Here is a 16,247-nt window from a genome sequence, read left to right on the forward strand (position 1 = left end):
AAAAAAAAAACCATACACATGCTACTGTTTCCTAAAACATAAGCCTGTTAATATTCCATGCAATTCTTCATGTTTCTGTTGAGAAACATGAAGTAAATTATTATTGCTGTTGTTGTTTTGTTTATTATGCAAGGCAACCACATGACAGTGAATTAATTCTCCCATGTTAAGTATTCAATATACAGGCACACCGCCTTCCACATTTCAGTCTGCTTGAATTAGGTCACGTCATAATTCACAGTGACAGTCTGCTTGCCCAAACGTATTCTTTACATTTAGAAAATTCTGTGGGTTCTTATATGCCCGGGGATTTTTTTTTTGTTATTTGTTTATGCAAACAGCAGGTTTCATAAGAGACTCGCTGGCTTTTTTTTTTTTTAAAGGGATTTCGTAGTTTCCTGGTAACCATTCAGTCATCTATTTCAACACCCTGACATGACATAAAGGCGAGTGCTGAACCACAGGTTCGCCACTCAGACCCACACCTCGTTCCCTGAGCGTTCGCTAGGTGAGGCGCTCCCTAAGACCAACGCGATTCACTCATGAACCTGTCCCACCCGCATTTTCTGGAAATAGGCAAGAAGAACTGCTGTGTGTTCCGGGATGATTTCATTGCCAAGGTGCTGCCGCCGGTGGTGGGGCTGGAGTTTGTGTTCGGGCTCCTGGGCAATGGCCTTGCCCTGTGGATCTTCTGCTTCCACCTCAAGTCCTGGAAAGCCAGCCGGGTGTTTCTGTTCAACTTGGCTGTGGCTGACTTCCTCCTGATCATCTGCCTGCCTTTCCTGACGGACAACTATGTGAGGAAGTGGGACTGGAGGTTTGGGGAAGTCCCCTGCCGGCTGATGCTCTTCATGTTGGCCATGAACCGCCAGGGCAGCATCATCTTCCTCACGGTGGTGGCCGTGGACAGGTACTTCCGAGTGGTCCATCCCCATCACGCTCTGAACAAGATCTCCAATCGGACGGCGGCGCTCATCTCCTGCCTCTTGTGGGCCATCACTATCGGCCTGACGATGCACCTCCTGTACAAAAAGATGCTGATCAGGAGTCACAATTCGAATTTGTGCAGCAGCTTCAACATCTGCGATACTTTCCGCTGGCACGACGCCATGTTCCTCCTGGAGTTCTTCCTGCCCCTGGGCATCATCCTGTTCTGCTCGGCCAGAATCATCTGGAGCCTGAGGCAGCGACAGATGAACAAGCATGTCAAGATCAAGAGGGCCATCAACTTCATCATGGTGGTGGCCGTCGTCTTCACCATCTGCTTCCTGCCCAGTGTGGCCGCGCGCATACGCATTTTCTGGCTCCTGCGCACCGCTGGTACGCGGAACTGTGACACCTATCGCTCAGTTGACCTGGCGTTTTACATCACCCTCAGCTTCACCTACATGAACAGCATGCTGGACCCTTTGGTGTATTACTTCTCCAGCCCATCTTTCCCCAACTTCTTCTCCACCTTGGTCAACCGCTGCCTATGGAGGAAGGTGCCGGATGAGACCGAGAATAACCGCAGCACAAGTGTCGAGCTCACGGGGGATCTGAGTACTACCAAGAATGTTCCCGACACTTTTAATGGCCAATCCCAGTGAGCCTCAGAGCCCCTCTTATCTGACGCTGGCCTCTCCTTAAAATAACCAAGCCAAGAAGGGAGAGGATCATCAAGGACCAAGATCTCTGGAGAAGCAGCTGGGCTGGTACACAGAGTAACATCACGAGCCTTGGCCTGTGGTTTCCCAGAACTTCCAGATCCAGAGAATCAGATTTAGAGAATCGGTCTGGCAGCATAGGCTGCTTGGTTGCAGCGTGTCTCCACCGGGATCTCGGGGGAATGGAGGAAGAAGCTTCTAGGCGTCTGAAACTTCTGTTCAATCTCGGACACTCGCAGAACTGAAGATGGCAAAACTGTCCACATTTCTGCTGCTGGAGAGTTGGAGCCACAGAGACACCCACTGGCACCTGTGACTCACCAGCCTCTTTCCTTCACCTGCCTGAGACTTTGATGGTTCTCGGCTCCTGGGGCAACGCCTAGCCTGTTTGTGGGCTCCCACTGGGATAAGGAAAGCTAAGTGATTGGAGGGGAATTATTGCTCCTGGAGGGAGCCCAGGCATCATGAAACAAGCCAGGAGGTCACCTGGGTTCCGTGGGACCAATCCATCTTTCAGCTACGCTTTAGCAGAAATGGACCAGACAGAAACTCATAAGCTCTGGTTAATATCTGAGTTTCCAGTGCTGGTAAAGAGGGGATTTGCCCCAGCAGGGACTGAGCGAAACAGTGTTACTAAGGGAAAGGAAATGGCATTTATGTTCAACCTGCAAGGAATCCATTCCTCTCTTGTTTACACAAATTTGAAGGTTGAACTGTTAAAAAGACTTCAGGGAGAGAGCTGCTTGCCACCTCTGTTTGCTTTTATCACTAAAAGGGAAATGCTGCCCAATGGTTAGAGGGGGGAAAGCTTCCTCCTGGTTCATTTGCTTGTGTTTCTATAAGAAATCTACCACTTCAATAAATTTTGCTATGAGACACACAATCTGGTGTTGCGTGTGTCTGGGTGATGGTTCACAGACATGGACTTCTTACTTATGCGGAGAATTTTATGTGTTGTTAACCCATAAAATTTTCAACCAGGTTGCCCTGGTAGAAAAATACCACATACTGTAAAGTAAGAAAAGGACGTGACTCTAACCTGCAACATGAAATAGTTAAGTAAAACTTACATATGCATTCGAACAAAGATGGGAGAGAGCTGGGAGAAGTAAAAGCAATTTAATTCAGAAGGGTAGTACAGACAGGACTGCAAGGGCACTTTGCTTTATTTAGGGCTTGGTGAATGTTGCTGTGAGTATTTGTGTATTAAAAAAGGCATCCAGCCAGACTGGGGGAGGAGAGAACTTCCTGTGGAATGGTTTCAGTTCCCAGTTCTGGGATGGAAAGGAGACGTACTGGTTTGAGCCTGTGATCGGTCCAGGTTTCTGTTACGCTTTCACTTCCACTCAGTTCTTTAGCAAGATGAGGCTTGCTTTGGCATTGTGGCTCGGATGCCAATAAGAAATGCAGATACTCAGCCTCCCAGCCATGGCTGAATGGCAGTAAAGGAAGAACGATGAACCTTCTTGAGGTTCTGAAGTGTTTTTTGATCAGTGTGCTTGTCTGTTTTTTCAATTAACTCCTAGAGACAGAAAGTTAAAAGCAGAGATCACCTTCTTAAAGAGGAAGAGATGAGCAGAGCTGAGCTCAGAGGAAAGCAGGGATTCCCCCAGCCCCAGATGCATGAGTCAGCAGGGAACCCAGTTGTGAAACTCCAACCTGTTCAGAACTAACAACCCACATCTGTCCTTTCGTTCATTCATCCCATCAGCTTTTATGTATTAAGCACCAGCTGTGTGCTGTTGTGTTCTGAGTGGTTGATGGAAATAGAGCAAGGAACAAGGTCCCCAGGACCCTCTTCTCATAGAACTCACATTCAAGGTGGGGAGGCAGACAGAAAAGAAGTAGACAAATAAATGGAAAGGGAGCTTGGGATGTCTATGAGGACTCTGAAGCCAACAAAGCAGGGTGACAGGCTAAAAAGGGGGTGGGACTGGGATGACTGGGAAGTGACCTGGAGCTGAGCAATGAATAACAAGACAGAGCAAACAGTGCAAAAATCTGGAGGAAGGGCATTCTAGGCAGAGGGGATGGTAAGTGCAAAGGCCCTGGGGTGTGTGAGTGTATTAGTCTCCTAGGGCTGCATAGCAAAGTACCACAAATTTGGTGGCTTAAAAAAACAAAAATTTAGGGTTTTCCTGGCAGCGCAGTGGTTAAGAATCTGCCTGCCAATTCAGGGGACACGGGTTCGAGCCCTGGTCCGGGAAGATCCCACACGCCGCGGAGCAGCTAAGCCTGTGCGCCACAACTACTGAGCCTGCTCTCTAGAGCCCACGAGCCACAACTACTGAGCCTGTGTGCCACAACTACTAAAGCCCGCGCGCCTAGAGCCTGTGCTCTGCAACAAGAGAAGCCACTGCAATGAGAAGCCCTTGCACTGCAACGAAGAGTAGCCCCCGCTCATCGCCACTAGAGAAAGCCCACGCACAGCAACGAAGACCCAACGCATCCAAAAATAAATAAATAAATAAATAATTTAAAAAGAAAAGAATGAAATAATGCCATTTGCAACAACATGGATGGACCTAGAGATTATCATATTAAATGAAGTATGTCAGACAAAGACAAATACTGTATGATATCATTTATATGTGGAATCTAAAATATGACACAAATGAACTTATTTATGAAACAGGAACAGACACAGACATCGAAAACAAACATATAGTTACCAAAGGGGAGAGGGGGTGGGGGAGGGATAAATTAGGAGTTTGGGTTTAGCAGATACAAACTATATATAAAATAGATAAACAAGGTCCTACTGTATAGCACAGGGAAGTGTATTCAATATCCTATAATAAATCATAATGGAAAAGAATATGTATAACTGAATCACTTTGCTGTATATCTGAAATGAACACAACATTGTAATCAACTACTTCAATTAAAAAAAAAAGAGAGAGAGAGCAGTCTCCTAAATACTTCTGTTTCCCTGTCCAGGGGAATGCCAACATTAATTTTAATAAACTTATTTATTTTATTTTTGGCTGCGTTGGGTCTTCGTTGCTGCATGCGGGCTTTCTCCAGTTGCGGTGAGCGGGGTTTACTCTTCGTCGCGATGCAAGGGCTTCTCATTGTGGTGGCTTCTCTTGTTGCGGAGCATGGGCTCTAGGTACACAGGCTTCAGTAGTTGTGGATCGCGGGTTCTAGAGCGCAGCCTCAGTAGTTGCAGCGCACGGGCTTAGTTGCTCCGCGGCACGTGGGATCTTCCCGGACCAGGGCTCGAACCCGTGTCCCCTGCATTGGCAGGCAGATTCTTAACCACTGCGCCACCAGAGAAGCCCGCCAACATTAATTTTAAAAGGGAGCAAGCAATGATATTCTGGGCTAAACCAATGGCATATTCTACTCAGTCTCAAACTGTGTGTGGTACAACGTGTGAGTGTGTGTGTGTGTGCGGGGGGGGTGTAACTATACGTATGCATGTCTGTGTGTCTATATACATATTGGAAGGGGCAGTTATCATCATTTACACATCTCTTTTTCATTACTTCCTCTATATTTTGGAGGGTACCAGTTCTTGGGGTCATGAGTTCCATGAGTTTACTCTCTGCAATGTAAAAAAGTAGGACTTCCTTTTAGCTGCTCCCAAAGAAATGCCCTGGGACTTCCCTGGCGGTCCAGTGGTTAAGGCTCCTCGCTTCTACTGCAGGGGGTGCGGGTTCAGTCCCTGGTCGGGGAACTAAGATCCCGCATGGTGTAGGTTAAAAAATAAAAAAAGGGGGGATTACCCCTAAGTCCAGAACCATAAAATCAGGTGTACAAAATTGTCTTTGTTTCTGATTTTATGAACTCTCTTACCTTTCCAAGTTTATTAGCCTATCTGCCCCAGGGCACCTTGCCTGACGGGAGGGGATTTAAACTGCACCTAGTGTTCTGGTCCTTAACATGCCTTTTGGTTTAATAGTCAATCCACTGATTATGGTCTGATTATGGTCTGTCAATCCTGATTATGGTCTGTCAATCCGCTGACCTTCCTGCTTACAACAAGCAGTTGGATTCACAGATGGTCCATCAAGCCCAGCTCGCCTCTCTCTTCCCCCACTTTGCTTCTACAATCAGAATTTAGCTGAGGGATTCGGTTAACCACAGTGCCTTGGTGAAGCCACTAGGTACTGGAAATTGACCAATTACCAGCCAACGGAAATATGGATCATCGCCTGCTCCCCCATCCTTTGGATCAAATTGGCGACTTCTTCAAATTGGAAAGGAAATTTTGATGAAATTCTTCAGTCGTTGAGGCCGGGTTGTTTGTGTTACTGGAAATTCCTCTTTTTTTATTTTTGTCCTTTCTCATGGTAGGGAGAAGATGCCTTACTATAACTGTTTAACTCCAAGTGCTTATGGATGAAGTAACTGAAACACACGTAAACTAACTTAAGCAAAAAAATTAAAGAGAGAAGAAATATAGCGGTGTTTCTAAACTAAGAGAGAATTCAACCAGGTGTGGGCAGACCCAGGACACCAGCGCACAGCTCTTCACCCGCCTCTTAACCATGAACATGATTCAACCCTTAATACCTGTGTCTCTCAGGTCAGATTCTCATAAGAAATAATCTGATTGGTCCCAAACCACATTTTATAAAAGGGTCATTAGGACAACAATCACATGGCTGCTGTGTAAAGGGTTTTTTTTTTTTTTTTCCAGTTTTCTGGAGGTATAATTGACATACAGCACTGCAGAAGTTGAAGGTGTAGCATAATGATCTGACTTACATACAACATGAAATAATGATCATGATAAGTTTAGTAAATATCTATCATCACATATAGATACAAAATTAAAGAAACAGAAAAAAATTTTCCTGTGATGAGAACTCTTAGGATTTACTTTCTTAACAACTTTCATCTATAACATACAGCAGAGTTAATTATATCTGTCGTGTTATACATCACATCCCTAAGAATTATTTATCTTATAACTGGTAGTTTGTACCTTTGACTATCTTCATCCAATTCCCCCTCCCCCACCGCCTTCCTCTAGTAACTACTAAAGGGTATTTTAATTTTTAAATATTAATTAATTAATTTATTTATTTTTGGCTGCATTGGGTCTTCATTGCCGCGCGTGGGCTTTTCTCTGGTTGCGGCGAGCAGGGGCTACTCTTCGTTGCGGCGCGCCGGCTTCTCATTGCGGGGGCTTCTCTTGTTGCAGAGCATGGGCTCCAGGCGCGCGGGCCTCAGTAGCTGTGGCACGTGAGCTCAGTAGTTGTGGCTCGAGGGCTCTAGAGCACAGGCTCAGTAGCTGTGGCGCATGGACTTAGTTGCTCCGCGGCATGTGGCATCTTCCCGGACCAGGGCTCGAACCCATGTCCCCTGCATTGGCAGGCGGATTCTTAACCACTGTACCACCAGGGAAGTCCCTAAAGGGTATTTTTAAACTACTGTTTATATGAACTCATGCTGACTGCCAGGCGTTCCTCAGATAACATTTCAGACCACCGCCCACATCACTCGCTTAAAAACCACGTTTGCGCTTTCAGCAGACTTGATCTCAATTCTCTTGCTTCCAAAATTTCTGCCACGTTACAAAACTCTGGAGAACAGACAGGTAATCAGCCAACCTTGAGGAAGAAATGCAGTTCACACTGCCCCAAACCCAAACAGACGTGGACCTCCAGATGTTGACTGCTAGAGCCCTTCCGAAGGCCTTCCTAGAGAATTAAAATCTTTGCAATTTTATATATTACTTAATAAACTCGAGTCCAAGACATACTCTTTGGCAGGCTTAGCTGTGGTGAGTACCTAGCCATGACATTCTGTTCACTGAGTTCTGCGTCTGCTATGACACAGGAAACATGGCTATTTTTACAGCCCGGTGCTGGGTTCTCTTGGGGCTCAAGTTTAAGATTTGGTCACCCTCTGTCTCTTCAGGGAGAAGGGATTTGCATGTGGCATTACAAACATCAGGCCTGATCACAGTCGCATGGCCCTGTCTTATGAAAGGCAAGCACTTCTAGGCTCTTAACAAATACTGATATACTGGGCACTGGCCAGTATAGAGAGAGATTTACGGGCATCAATAGGTATTGGGAACAGTACATGACATTTCCAATGCAACTGAAAAGAACAGAAAACTGCCTACTGATGTCATCAGGTTGAAAGACAGTGGGTTTCTTTTCATTGTGCTTACAAAATATCCCTCCTTTGGAATACAATGCTTCAGTAGGAAAATGGTATTGATTCATTTTTTATTTCAGTAAAACAACATGAGGCAAAGATTGGCTCATAATTAGAGAGATGCTTCATTTAGCATCATTTGATCGCTATCAATTATTGTATGGAAGATTTCCTCCACGCCGTCGGCCAGACACTATGCCTAGTGTTTTCCATAGGTGATCTCGTTTCATCCTTTCAGTAACTTCATAGGGTAAGTGCTATTCCATTTCACAGATACGGGAACTGAGGTCCAGAGAGTTTGAATAATTTGCCAAAGGTCATAGGACCTGTAAGTGATGAACCGAGGGAACAAGTATAGGCAGTCTGACTCCAGAGTCTTTGCCTTTAAAGTTCCGAAACAACGCAAAGTGAGAGATGAGCAACGTGAACTGAAAAAAGTAGGGTGAGTGCCTTGACCCATTAGGGGTCAATAAATCCAGAACTTTTCAGGCTGCCCGACCATTAGGGATCTCCCAGGTCCAGGCTGAGCTCATGTACTTAAGCTGCCAGGCACCGTGCTTGGCACTGAGTGGATCAATAAATGTTAGCTTCCCTTCTTCCAAAGCTCACTGGTGACTGAGCTCTTTCTCCCTTGTTGAATATTCTTCTCGTCTTTCTAATGAAGCTACCATCTCACGAGGAGGCAGGTAAACGATGTTCAGTGCAACAGTGTTTGTAATAGTGAAAACCAGGAAACAACCTAAGTGTCCATTAGAAGGGGAATAGATAAACAGCAATACAGGCACCCAGTGGAATACTATCAATACATAGCAGGGAAGAAAAAAAGGAACCAGAGTTACCTGTATCAATAGAACTGAACCTTGAGCATAACATCTAGAGCAAAGAGCAAGTTGCCAAAAGATACATGTAATATGATAACATTTTTTTAAATGTTTAAAATATGCTAAACGAAATAACATGGATTTTGGAAGCATCCGTATGTAACAAAACAAAAATCATGGAAGAGAAGGAGGCATAGCAGCTGCAAGATACAGATGACCCCTGTGGAGGAAGGAGGAGCACTTGATTGAGGGAGGCCTCAACTGTCTCTGTAACGCTTTTACTTTATTTTAGAAGAGGGATCTGCAGATGTCCTTCAAAGGGGGAATGGTTAAACAGCCTGGGACACGTGCATGCCATGGAATACTACTTAGCAATGAAAAGAAATAGACTATTTGACACATGTAACAATTTGGGTGGATTTTAATGGCATTATGCTAAGTGGGAAAAAAAAGACCAATCTTAAAGAGTTTCATACTGTATGATCCCATTTATGTAACATGCTTGAAATGACAAAATTATAAAGAAAACAAATAGGGAATTCCCTGGCAGTCCAGTGGTTAGGACTTTATGCTCTCACTGCCGAGGGCCCAGGTTCAATCCCTGGTCAGGGAACTAAGATCCTGCAAGCTGAGTGGTGCAACCAAAATAAAATAAAATAAAAATTAAGAAGATGAATAGATCAGTGGTTGCTAAGGGTTAAAGAGGAGGGAGTGGGCATTGTACAGTATGAGGGTGTTCCCTCATGGTGGCAGAACCATCTGTATCGTTTTTTTTTTTTTAGCGGTACGTGGGCCTCTCACCATTGCGGCCTCTCCCGCTGCGGAGCACAGGCTCGGGAGGCGCAGGCTCAGCGGCCATGGCTCATGGGCCGAGCCACTCCGTGGCATGTGGGATCTTCCCGGACCGGGGCACGAACCCGTGTCCCCTGCATCGGCAGGCGGACTCTTAACCACTGTGCCACCAGGGAAGCCCCCATCTGTATCTTAAATGTGGTGGTGGTTATACAAATCTCCATATGTAGTAAAATGTCATAGAATTAAAACAAAGACATACAAGAAGAAGAAGGATTGTTAAGTCTGGGTGGTAGGAACACAAATTGTGTTATTGGTTTTTTTTTTTTTTTTTTTGCGTTATGTGGGCCTCTCACTGTCGTGGCCTCTCTCGTTGCGGAGCACAGGCTCCGGACGCGCAGGCTCAGCAGCCATGGCTCACGGGCCCAGCCGCTCCGCGGCATGTGGGATCTTCCCGGACCGGGGCACGAACCCGTGTCCCCTGCATCGGCAGGCAGACTCTCAACCACTGCGCCACCAGGGAAGCCCCGTGTTATTGGTTTTTGATCTTTGTGAGTAGGAGGTTGTATACACACATGATCAGGTAACCTGACGGGACTATGGGGCAGATGCTACAATTCAGGCCCTCTCTCTCCATGTTCAGTTTTTCCTCCACCTTCTTTTGCATCCCTCAAAATACCCACAAATGTCCTTTATGTTTTAAAGATTTTATGGCTGGCAACTTGGGAAACTCATAAAGGGTAGCCCAAAATTAGCTTGTTTATGAAACCATAAGGTTAAAAACTCTTACAAAATGAAATAAGGGACTTCCCTGGTGGTCCAGTGGGTAAGATTCCACACTCCAAATGCAGGGGGCCCAGGTTTGATCCCTGGTCAGGGGAACTAGATCCCGCATGCATGTCCCAACTAAGAGTCCACATGCAGCAACTAAGACTCGGCTCAGGGCTTCCCTGGTGGCACAGTGGTTAAGAATCCACCTGCCAATGTAGGGGACACAAGTTCAAGACCTGGTCCGGGAAGATCCCACATGCCGTGGAGCAACTAAGCCCGTGCACCACAACTACTGAGCCTGCACTCTAGGGCCTGCGAGCCACAACTACCGATCCTGCATGCCACAACTACTGAAGCCCATGCTCCTAGAGCCCATGCTCCGCAACAAGAGAAGCCACCACGATGAGAAGCCTGCACACCACAACGAAGAGTAGCCCCCGCTCGCCACAAATAGAGAAAGCCTGCATGCAGCAATGAAGACCCAATGCAGCCCAAAATAAATAAATTTAAAAAAACAAGGAAAAAGACTTGGCGCAGCCTAAGTAAATAATAAATAAATAGACAAATAAATATTTTTAAAAAATGAACCTGGAAAACATAACGTGAAAGTCAGATACAAAGGGCCACATACTGTATAATCCCATTTGTATGAAATGTCCAGAAGAAGCAAATCCATAGAGACAGAAGGCAGACTGTGGTTGCCAGGGGCTGGGGGAGGGGAGATGGGGTGTGACTGCTAAAGGGCAGGGGGTTTCTTTTTTGGGTGATGAAAATGTTTTGGAACTAGATAGAGGTGATGGCTGTACAACACTGAGAATGTACTAAATGCCACTAAACTGTTCACTTTAAAGTGGTTCATTTTGGGCTTCCCTGGTGGCGCCGTGGTTAAGAATCTGCCTGCCAACTTAGGGGACATGGGTTCGAGCCCTGGTCCGGGAAGATCTCACATGCTGCGGAGCAACAAAGCCCTTGCGCCACAACCACTGAGCCTGCGCTCTAGAGCCCATAAACCACAGCTACTGAGCCCGTGCGCCACAACTACTGAAGCCTGCATGCCTAGAGCCCGTGCTCCGCAACAAGAGAAGCCAACGCAATGAGAAGCCCGTACACTGCAACAAAGAGTAGCCCCTGCTCACCACCACTAGAGAAAGCCCGCACACAGCAATGAAGACCCAACGTGGCCAAAAATAAATAAATAAAATAAATTAAAATAAATAAATAAATAAAATAAAATGGTTCGTTTTATGTTATGTTAATTTCACGTGATTTAAAAAAGAAAACTGTTACAACTCTATAGAGTAGCTGCCCCTCTTCTCTAGCTCATCCTCTCTCCCATCTCTGTCCATCCCCACTCTCTGTCCCCAGTCCTCTCCTGGGTCAGGCAAGATCCCTGCCCCAGAGGGGGTGGTCTGAGGATGGACTTAGGATGGAATACTAGGTATGAGCCAGTGTCTTGTGATTTCTGGTTGTTTCTAGCCTGGGTAGTTCTCGTATAAACATTTTCCTCAGTTTCACTGAATACAACTCCTTAGAGCAAGATATAAACCAGGGTGTCTGTTATGAGCTGATTTGTGTCCCCCTCCACCCAAATTGCTATGTTGAAGCCCTAACCTCCAGTACTCTTTTTTTTTCTTTTTTAATATTTATTTATTTGGTTGGGTCAGGTCTTAGTTGTGGCAGGTGGGCTCCTTTGTTGAGGCTTGCCAGCTCCTCAGTTGTGGCATGTGAACTCTTAGTTGCAGCATGCATGTGGGATCTATTTCCCAGACCAGGGATCAAACCCGGGCCCCCTGCATTGGGAGCACAGAGTCTTAACCACTGTACCACCAGGGAAGTCCCTCCAGTACCTCTTAATGTGACTGTATTTGAACAAGGGGTGTTAAAGAGGTAATTAAATGAAAATGAGGTCATTAGGGGTGGGGCCCTAATTCAATAGGACTGGTGCCTTTATAAAAAGAGGACACAGAGATTAGGACACAGATGTGCACAGAGGGAAGACCATGTGAGGACAGGGGGAAGACGGCTGTCTACAAAGTGAGGGGAGAGGTCTCAGAACAAGTAACTCTACCCACTCCTTGATCTTGGACTTCTGGCCTTCAGAACTGTGAGAAAATAAAATTTCTGTTGTTTAAGCCACCCAGACTGTAAAACTTTGATAAGGTGGCCCGAGCAAACTCGCACAGCGTCTGATCGTCTTTGTCCTATGCCACGTCAGCCAGTGGTTTCAGAGCTCAGCTGGAATGCCATATGTGTTTATTTAAAACCACTTATCACCTATAAATTAGAATAGAATTTCACATAAGGCCTCTTGTGCTACACAGCAGAGAAATTCAACTTAAAAAAAGTAGAAGAATAACATTAAAGACAGGTTGACTTTTCACAGGCAAACATTGCCCAACTGCCTCTTCTCTCTCTCCAGCTATCTTTTGTTTAATGATGGAAACCAATCTCAAAAGTCATTAAAATGCATATTTTTAAAAAACTGAGAGAAAAAAAAAAATCACACTTCTCTCTGAGGTTCCCATAGAAGCTGACATTTCAGTCATGATTTCAAAAAAAAATTTTTTTTAAACGAAACAACTAAAATTATTATAGTCCATCCAGAAAAAAATTGCTGAATAGTCTTATCTACTGTTAACATTTCTAACAAAGAATATTCACATAAAGCTCCTAAAAATTATCCTTCTAAAACAAAAATTGAACCATGCCTCTTTTCCTAACCTCAAAAACCTTCAATTATCCAAAGAATAGAGTTCCAACTCAGCACAGTCTTTGCTGCCAGGCTACCTGGTATCAACGTGGGGTGGAGGTGAAAGGGAATGGCTTTTGGAATTAGATGTTTCTGGGTTGAAATTCCAGCTTTCCCACTCCTTGGCCAGGTGCTGGGGGTGCAGAGAGGATGACAGAGGTCCTGGGCTTAGGATCCTTACAGATACAGATATTTTATACTGAAATATAATTCACATGTTATAAAATTCATCTTTTTTTTTAGGTCATTTACTTTATTGAATATCTTGTGTACTTTCTTATAGTCTTAATTCAAGAGACTTTCTTTCAGATACATGCCTAAAAAGCCTGAGAACAGCAGGACAGCCAGGGCACAAAATTCAAACTCCTGCCCGGGCCCTTCCTATGTCTTTCCCATTGAGGACTAAGCCAGCACTTCCCCTCTATCTCAACAGCCCAGTGATCCCTCCTTTATAGCTGACAGAGTGAAATAAAATGGAATCTGGGAGAACCAACCAGTTGACAGAGGGAAGCCGGAGAAACTCTCAAGAGAGATGGTCCAGCTGATTCTGGAAGCCGCAGCAGGTCCCTGGGTATGGCTGCATGCTGGCAGAGGTGACCAGGATGTCCTGGGTCATAGCCTGGCTCCAGACACAGACTGGATTCCCAGCCACCCAATCCACGCAACCAAGACACCATGCAACTCCCTGAGGATGCTGTCCTCCAGCCCTCAACCAAAGTTCACTGACTAAAAACACGAACTAAAAACAGATACTGATGCTTGATCTTAGATAAAAGGCTGAGAAATGATAAATTCATCCTTTTAAAGTACAGTTCAGCCATTTTTATTATTGTATATTCACAAACTTGTGCAAACATCACCACTGTCTAATTCCACAACTTTTTCATCATCCCGCCCCCAAAAACCCCCCATGCCCATTGTCAGTCATGCCCCATAGAGCTGCCCCAGCTCCTGGCAAATACCAATCTACTTTCTATCTCTGTATCATCATTATTATTATTGTTATTATTGTTGTTGTTGTTATTATTATTATTTTGTGGCCATGCACCACTCAGCTTGAGGGATCTTAGTTCCCTGACTGGGGATTGAACCCGGGCCCTCAGCAGTGAAATCGCAGAGTCCTAACCACTGGACTGCCAGGGAGTTCCCATGATGTATTTTTAAATGAAGAAATGCCATTACAATGTTGGAAAAATTGAGGTAGGGCGATTTGGGCAGGGGGCCTTAAACAGGCTTTCTTCCCCATCTGGTTTTTGACTGTTTGTTCTTCTGAAGTTGAGTCCAACAGTCTTGTGGGACTGAGCCCTTCACCTGTGGGATCTGATGCTAATGAAACAGAGTAGGACCCTGTGGGGACCTCCCGGGTTCAAATCCTTTCTGTGTCCCCTGTTTCTTGTTTGTAGGAAATAGGCTTTATTCAGCCTCCTTGACCTTCCGAGTTCGAGTTCGGAAAGGGCAGATTTGAACAGTTGCTTATCAGGGAAGGGAGGGGATGCAGAAACAAAGGAGGAGCAGTGAAGAAACAATAGTGCAGCCTTGGGGCAGGGTCCTGGTTCCTCCTCAAGGGATACACAGAACAATATCTTTGAGTTCTTCTGTAGGAACTAAGACCCCCGCCCAGGTGGAGGATGGTAACTTCAGGCCAAGCACAAGATTCCTGGGACACTGTCCTGTTACCTCACCACCAACCAATCAGAAGAAAGTCTGCACACAGTGGGAGGTGATGAAGACTCTGACCCCATCCCCAAATGATTTCCCTTTAAAAACTTTCCTGGTCAAGCAGAACATTTGGAGGTGGCTTTTGGACACAAGTCCGCCTTCTCCCCAGGTTGCCAGCCTCCTGAATAAAGCAAGTTTTCCTTTCCAACCAACACTTGTCTCTTGAGGATTGGCTTTTGAGTGGCGAGCAGCCAAACCCATGTTTGGTAACAGAAGGTGAGTAGAATCTCTACTGAGAGCTAAATGAACAGTCTGGGAGACCAAGTGCAAGAAATGTCTCCAAACATAGAGCAAAATGATAAGGAAATAGAAATCTGTGGGGAAAGATAAGAGAGTTGGAGGATAGCTCCTGAAGAATGAATGAACACACAATAGGAGTTCCAAAACAAGAATAAGCAACAGATCAACAAATAATAGGAGAAAATGTTCCTGAAATTACTAAAGATCAGCAACTGCAGATTGACAGGGTTCACTGAGTTCCAGACTGGTCTGATAAGAGTCATATGTGGGCATATTCTGGTAAAATCACCAAACCTGGAAGATAACCATCTTACAAGTGTCAAGCAGAAAGCAGAAGATATGCACAAAGGAAAAAAAGTCAGACTGGCATTAGATTTTCATCTACGCTATGGAAAGATGACAGTGGACCAGTATCTACAGAAGAGAGAAAGGACTCTGACCCAAGAATCCTCTATCCAGTTTTCAAAATACTTTCCATCTATTGAGGCAAAAGGAGAAGAGTCAAGGATACCCCCAAGGATTCAGAGAATATAACTCCCAGGTCTTCATCTGAGGAAATGACTTGAGAAAAGACTTACCAGACTACAACTACACCTGAAAAGAAAACTGAAAGAAGAAGAAAACAAAAGAGAAAACAGTGTTAAGAACACAGGCATAGGATGTCTTACATCTAAGTGGATCCAGAGAGGGATTTGTGTAACAGAGAAGGACTCTTGAAACCAAATGGACCTCCTCTAAGGGAGTTCTAACAAATACTAAATTATTTCAGCCAAACCTCAGAGACTGGTAAGTGGGGGTGGGGAGGTAAAGGGTCTCATGGGTCTCATTGGGGAAGATGGAAAAGGAAAGGAGGAGAGGGAGGAAGTGAAAGTGTTCTAAAGGTCTCATCTCGGAGGGATGAGGGAGAAGGGGAGGAAACAGATCTAGGAGCTGGCAGGACAGTGCACCTCCGTGTGGGACATGGTGAGTTACAGGCTTCCCATGATCAGGACAAGGAAATTTGCTTTTGCCTAGTTGAAGCCAAGAAAGCAACATGGGTCACCAGCAGCTCTACTGGAGTCATCCAAAAAAAATTGGCCAGCGTTCTAGCTCTTGCTGCGTCTGCTCAAACCGGCCCAAACCGGTACAACCTGATCCAGAAATACAGCCTCAATATGTGCCGCCAGTGGTTCCGCCAGTACGGGAAGGACATCGGCTTCATTAAGTTGGACTAAGTGTGAACTTCTTGAATGGGTCATCCAGCATATCTACCATCCTCAGAAACAATACTAACTCTTTGTATATAAAATAAAAAATTTTAAACTTACCCAAAAGACAAGGAAATTCATCATGAAGGAAATGGAGAGATCTTCTTAACCAAGCCTGGGAACTCAGAAGCTATGAAAGAAA

General features: G+C 45.2%; 1 protein-coding gene, 1 long non-coding RNA gene and 1 pseudogene across 2 annotated transcripts in view; 2 read left to right on the top strand and 1 right to left on the bottom strand.

The window, feature by feature from the left end:
* The window catches only part of LOC109552600 (uncharacterized), a 65,983-nt gene that overhangs the window by 31,955 nt on the left and 17,781 nt on the right, over window positions 1-16,247 (bottom strand). Inside the window, exon 4 of the long non-coding RNA XR_012325101.1 lies at window positions 16,166-16,235. This is a non-coding gene — a long non-coding RNA (uncharacterized lncRNA). The remainder of the gene's footprint in view (window positions 1-16,165; window positions 16,236-16,247) is intronic.
* On the top strand, window positions 461-2,529 carry LOC101320833 (hydroxycarboxylic acid receptor 2). The gene is given in 2 exon segments (XM_004332393.4): window positions 461-1,568; window positions 1,570-2,529. Coding segments are annotated over 2 exon segments (1,086 nt in total). The 5' UTR covers window positions 461-542; the 3' UTR covers window positions 1,630-2,529.
* On the top strand, window positions 15,877-16,163 carry LOC109552599 (small ribosomal subunit protein uS14-like; annotated as a pseudogene).

The sequence above is a fragment of the Tursiops truncatus genome, chromosome 13 (genome assembly GCF_011762595.2).
Source record: "Tursiops truncatus isolate mTurTru1 chromosome 13, mTurTru1.mat.Y, whole genome shotgun sequence".
Classification (NCBI taxonomy): domain Eukaryota; kingdom Metazoa; phylum Chordata; class Mammalia; order Artiodactyla; family Delphinidae; genus Tursiops; species Tursiops truncatus.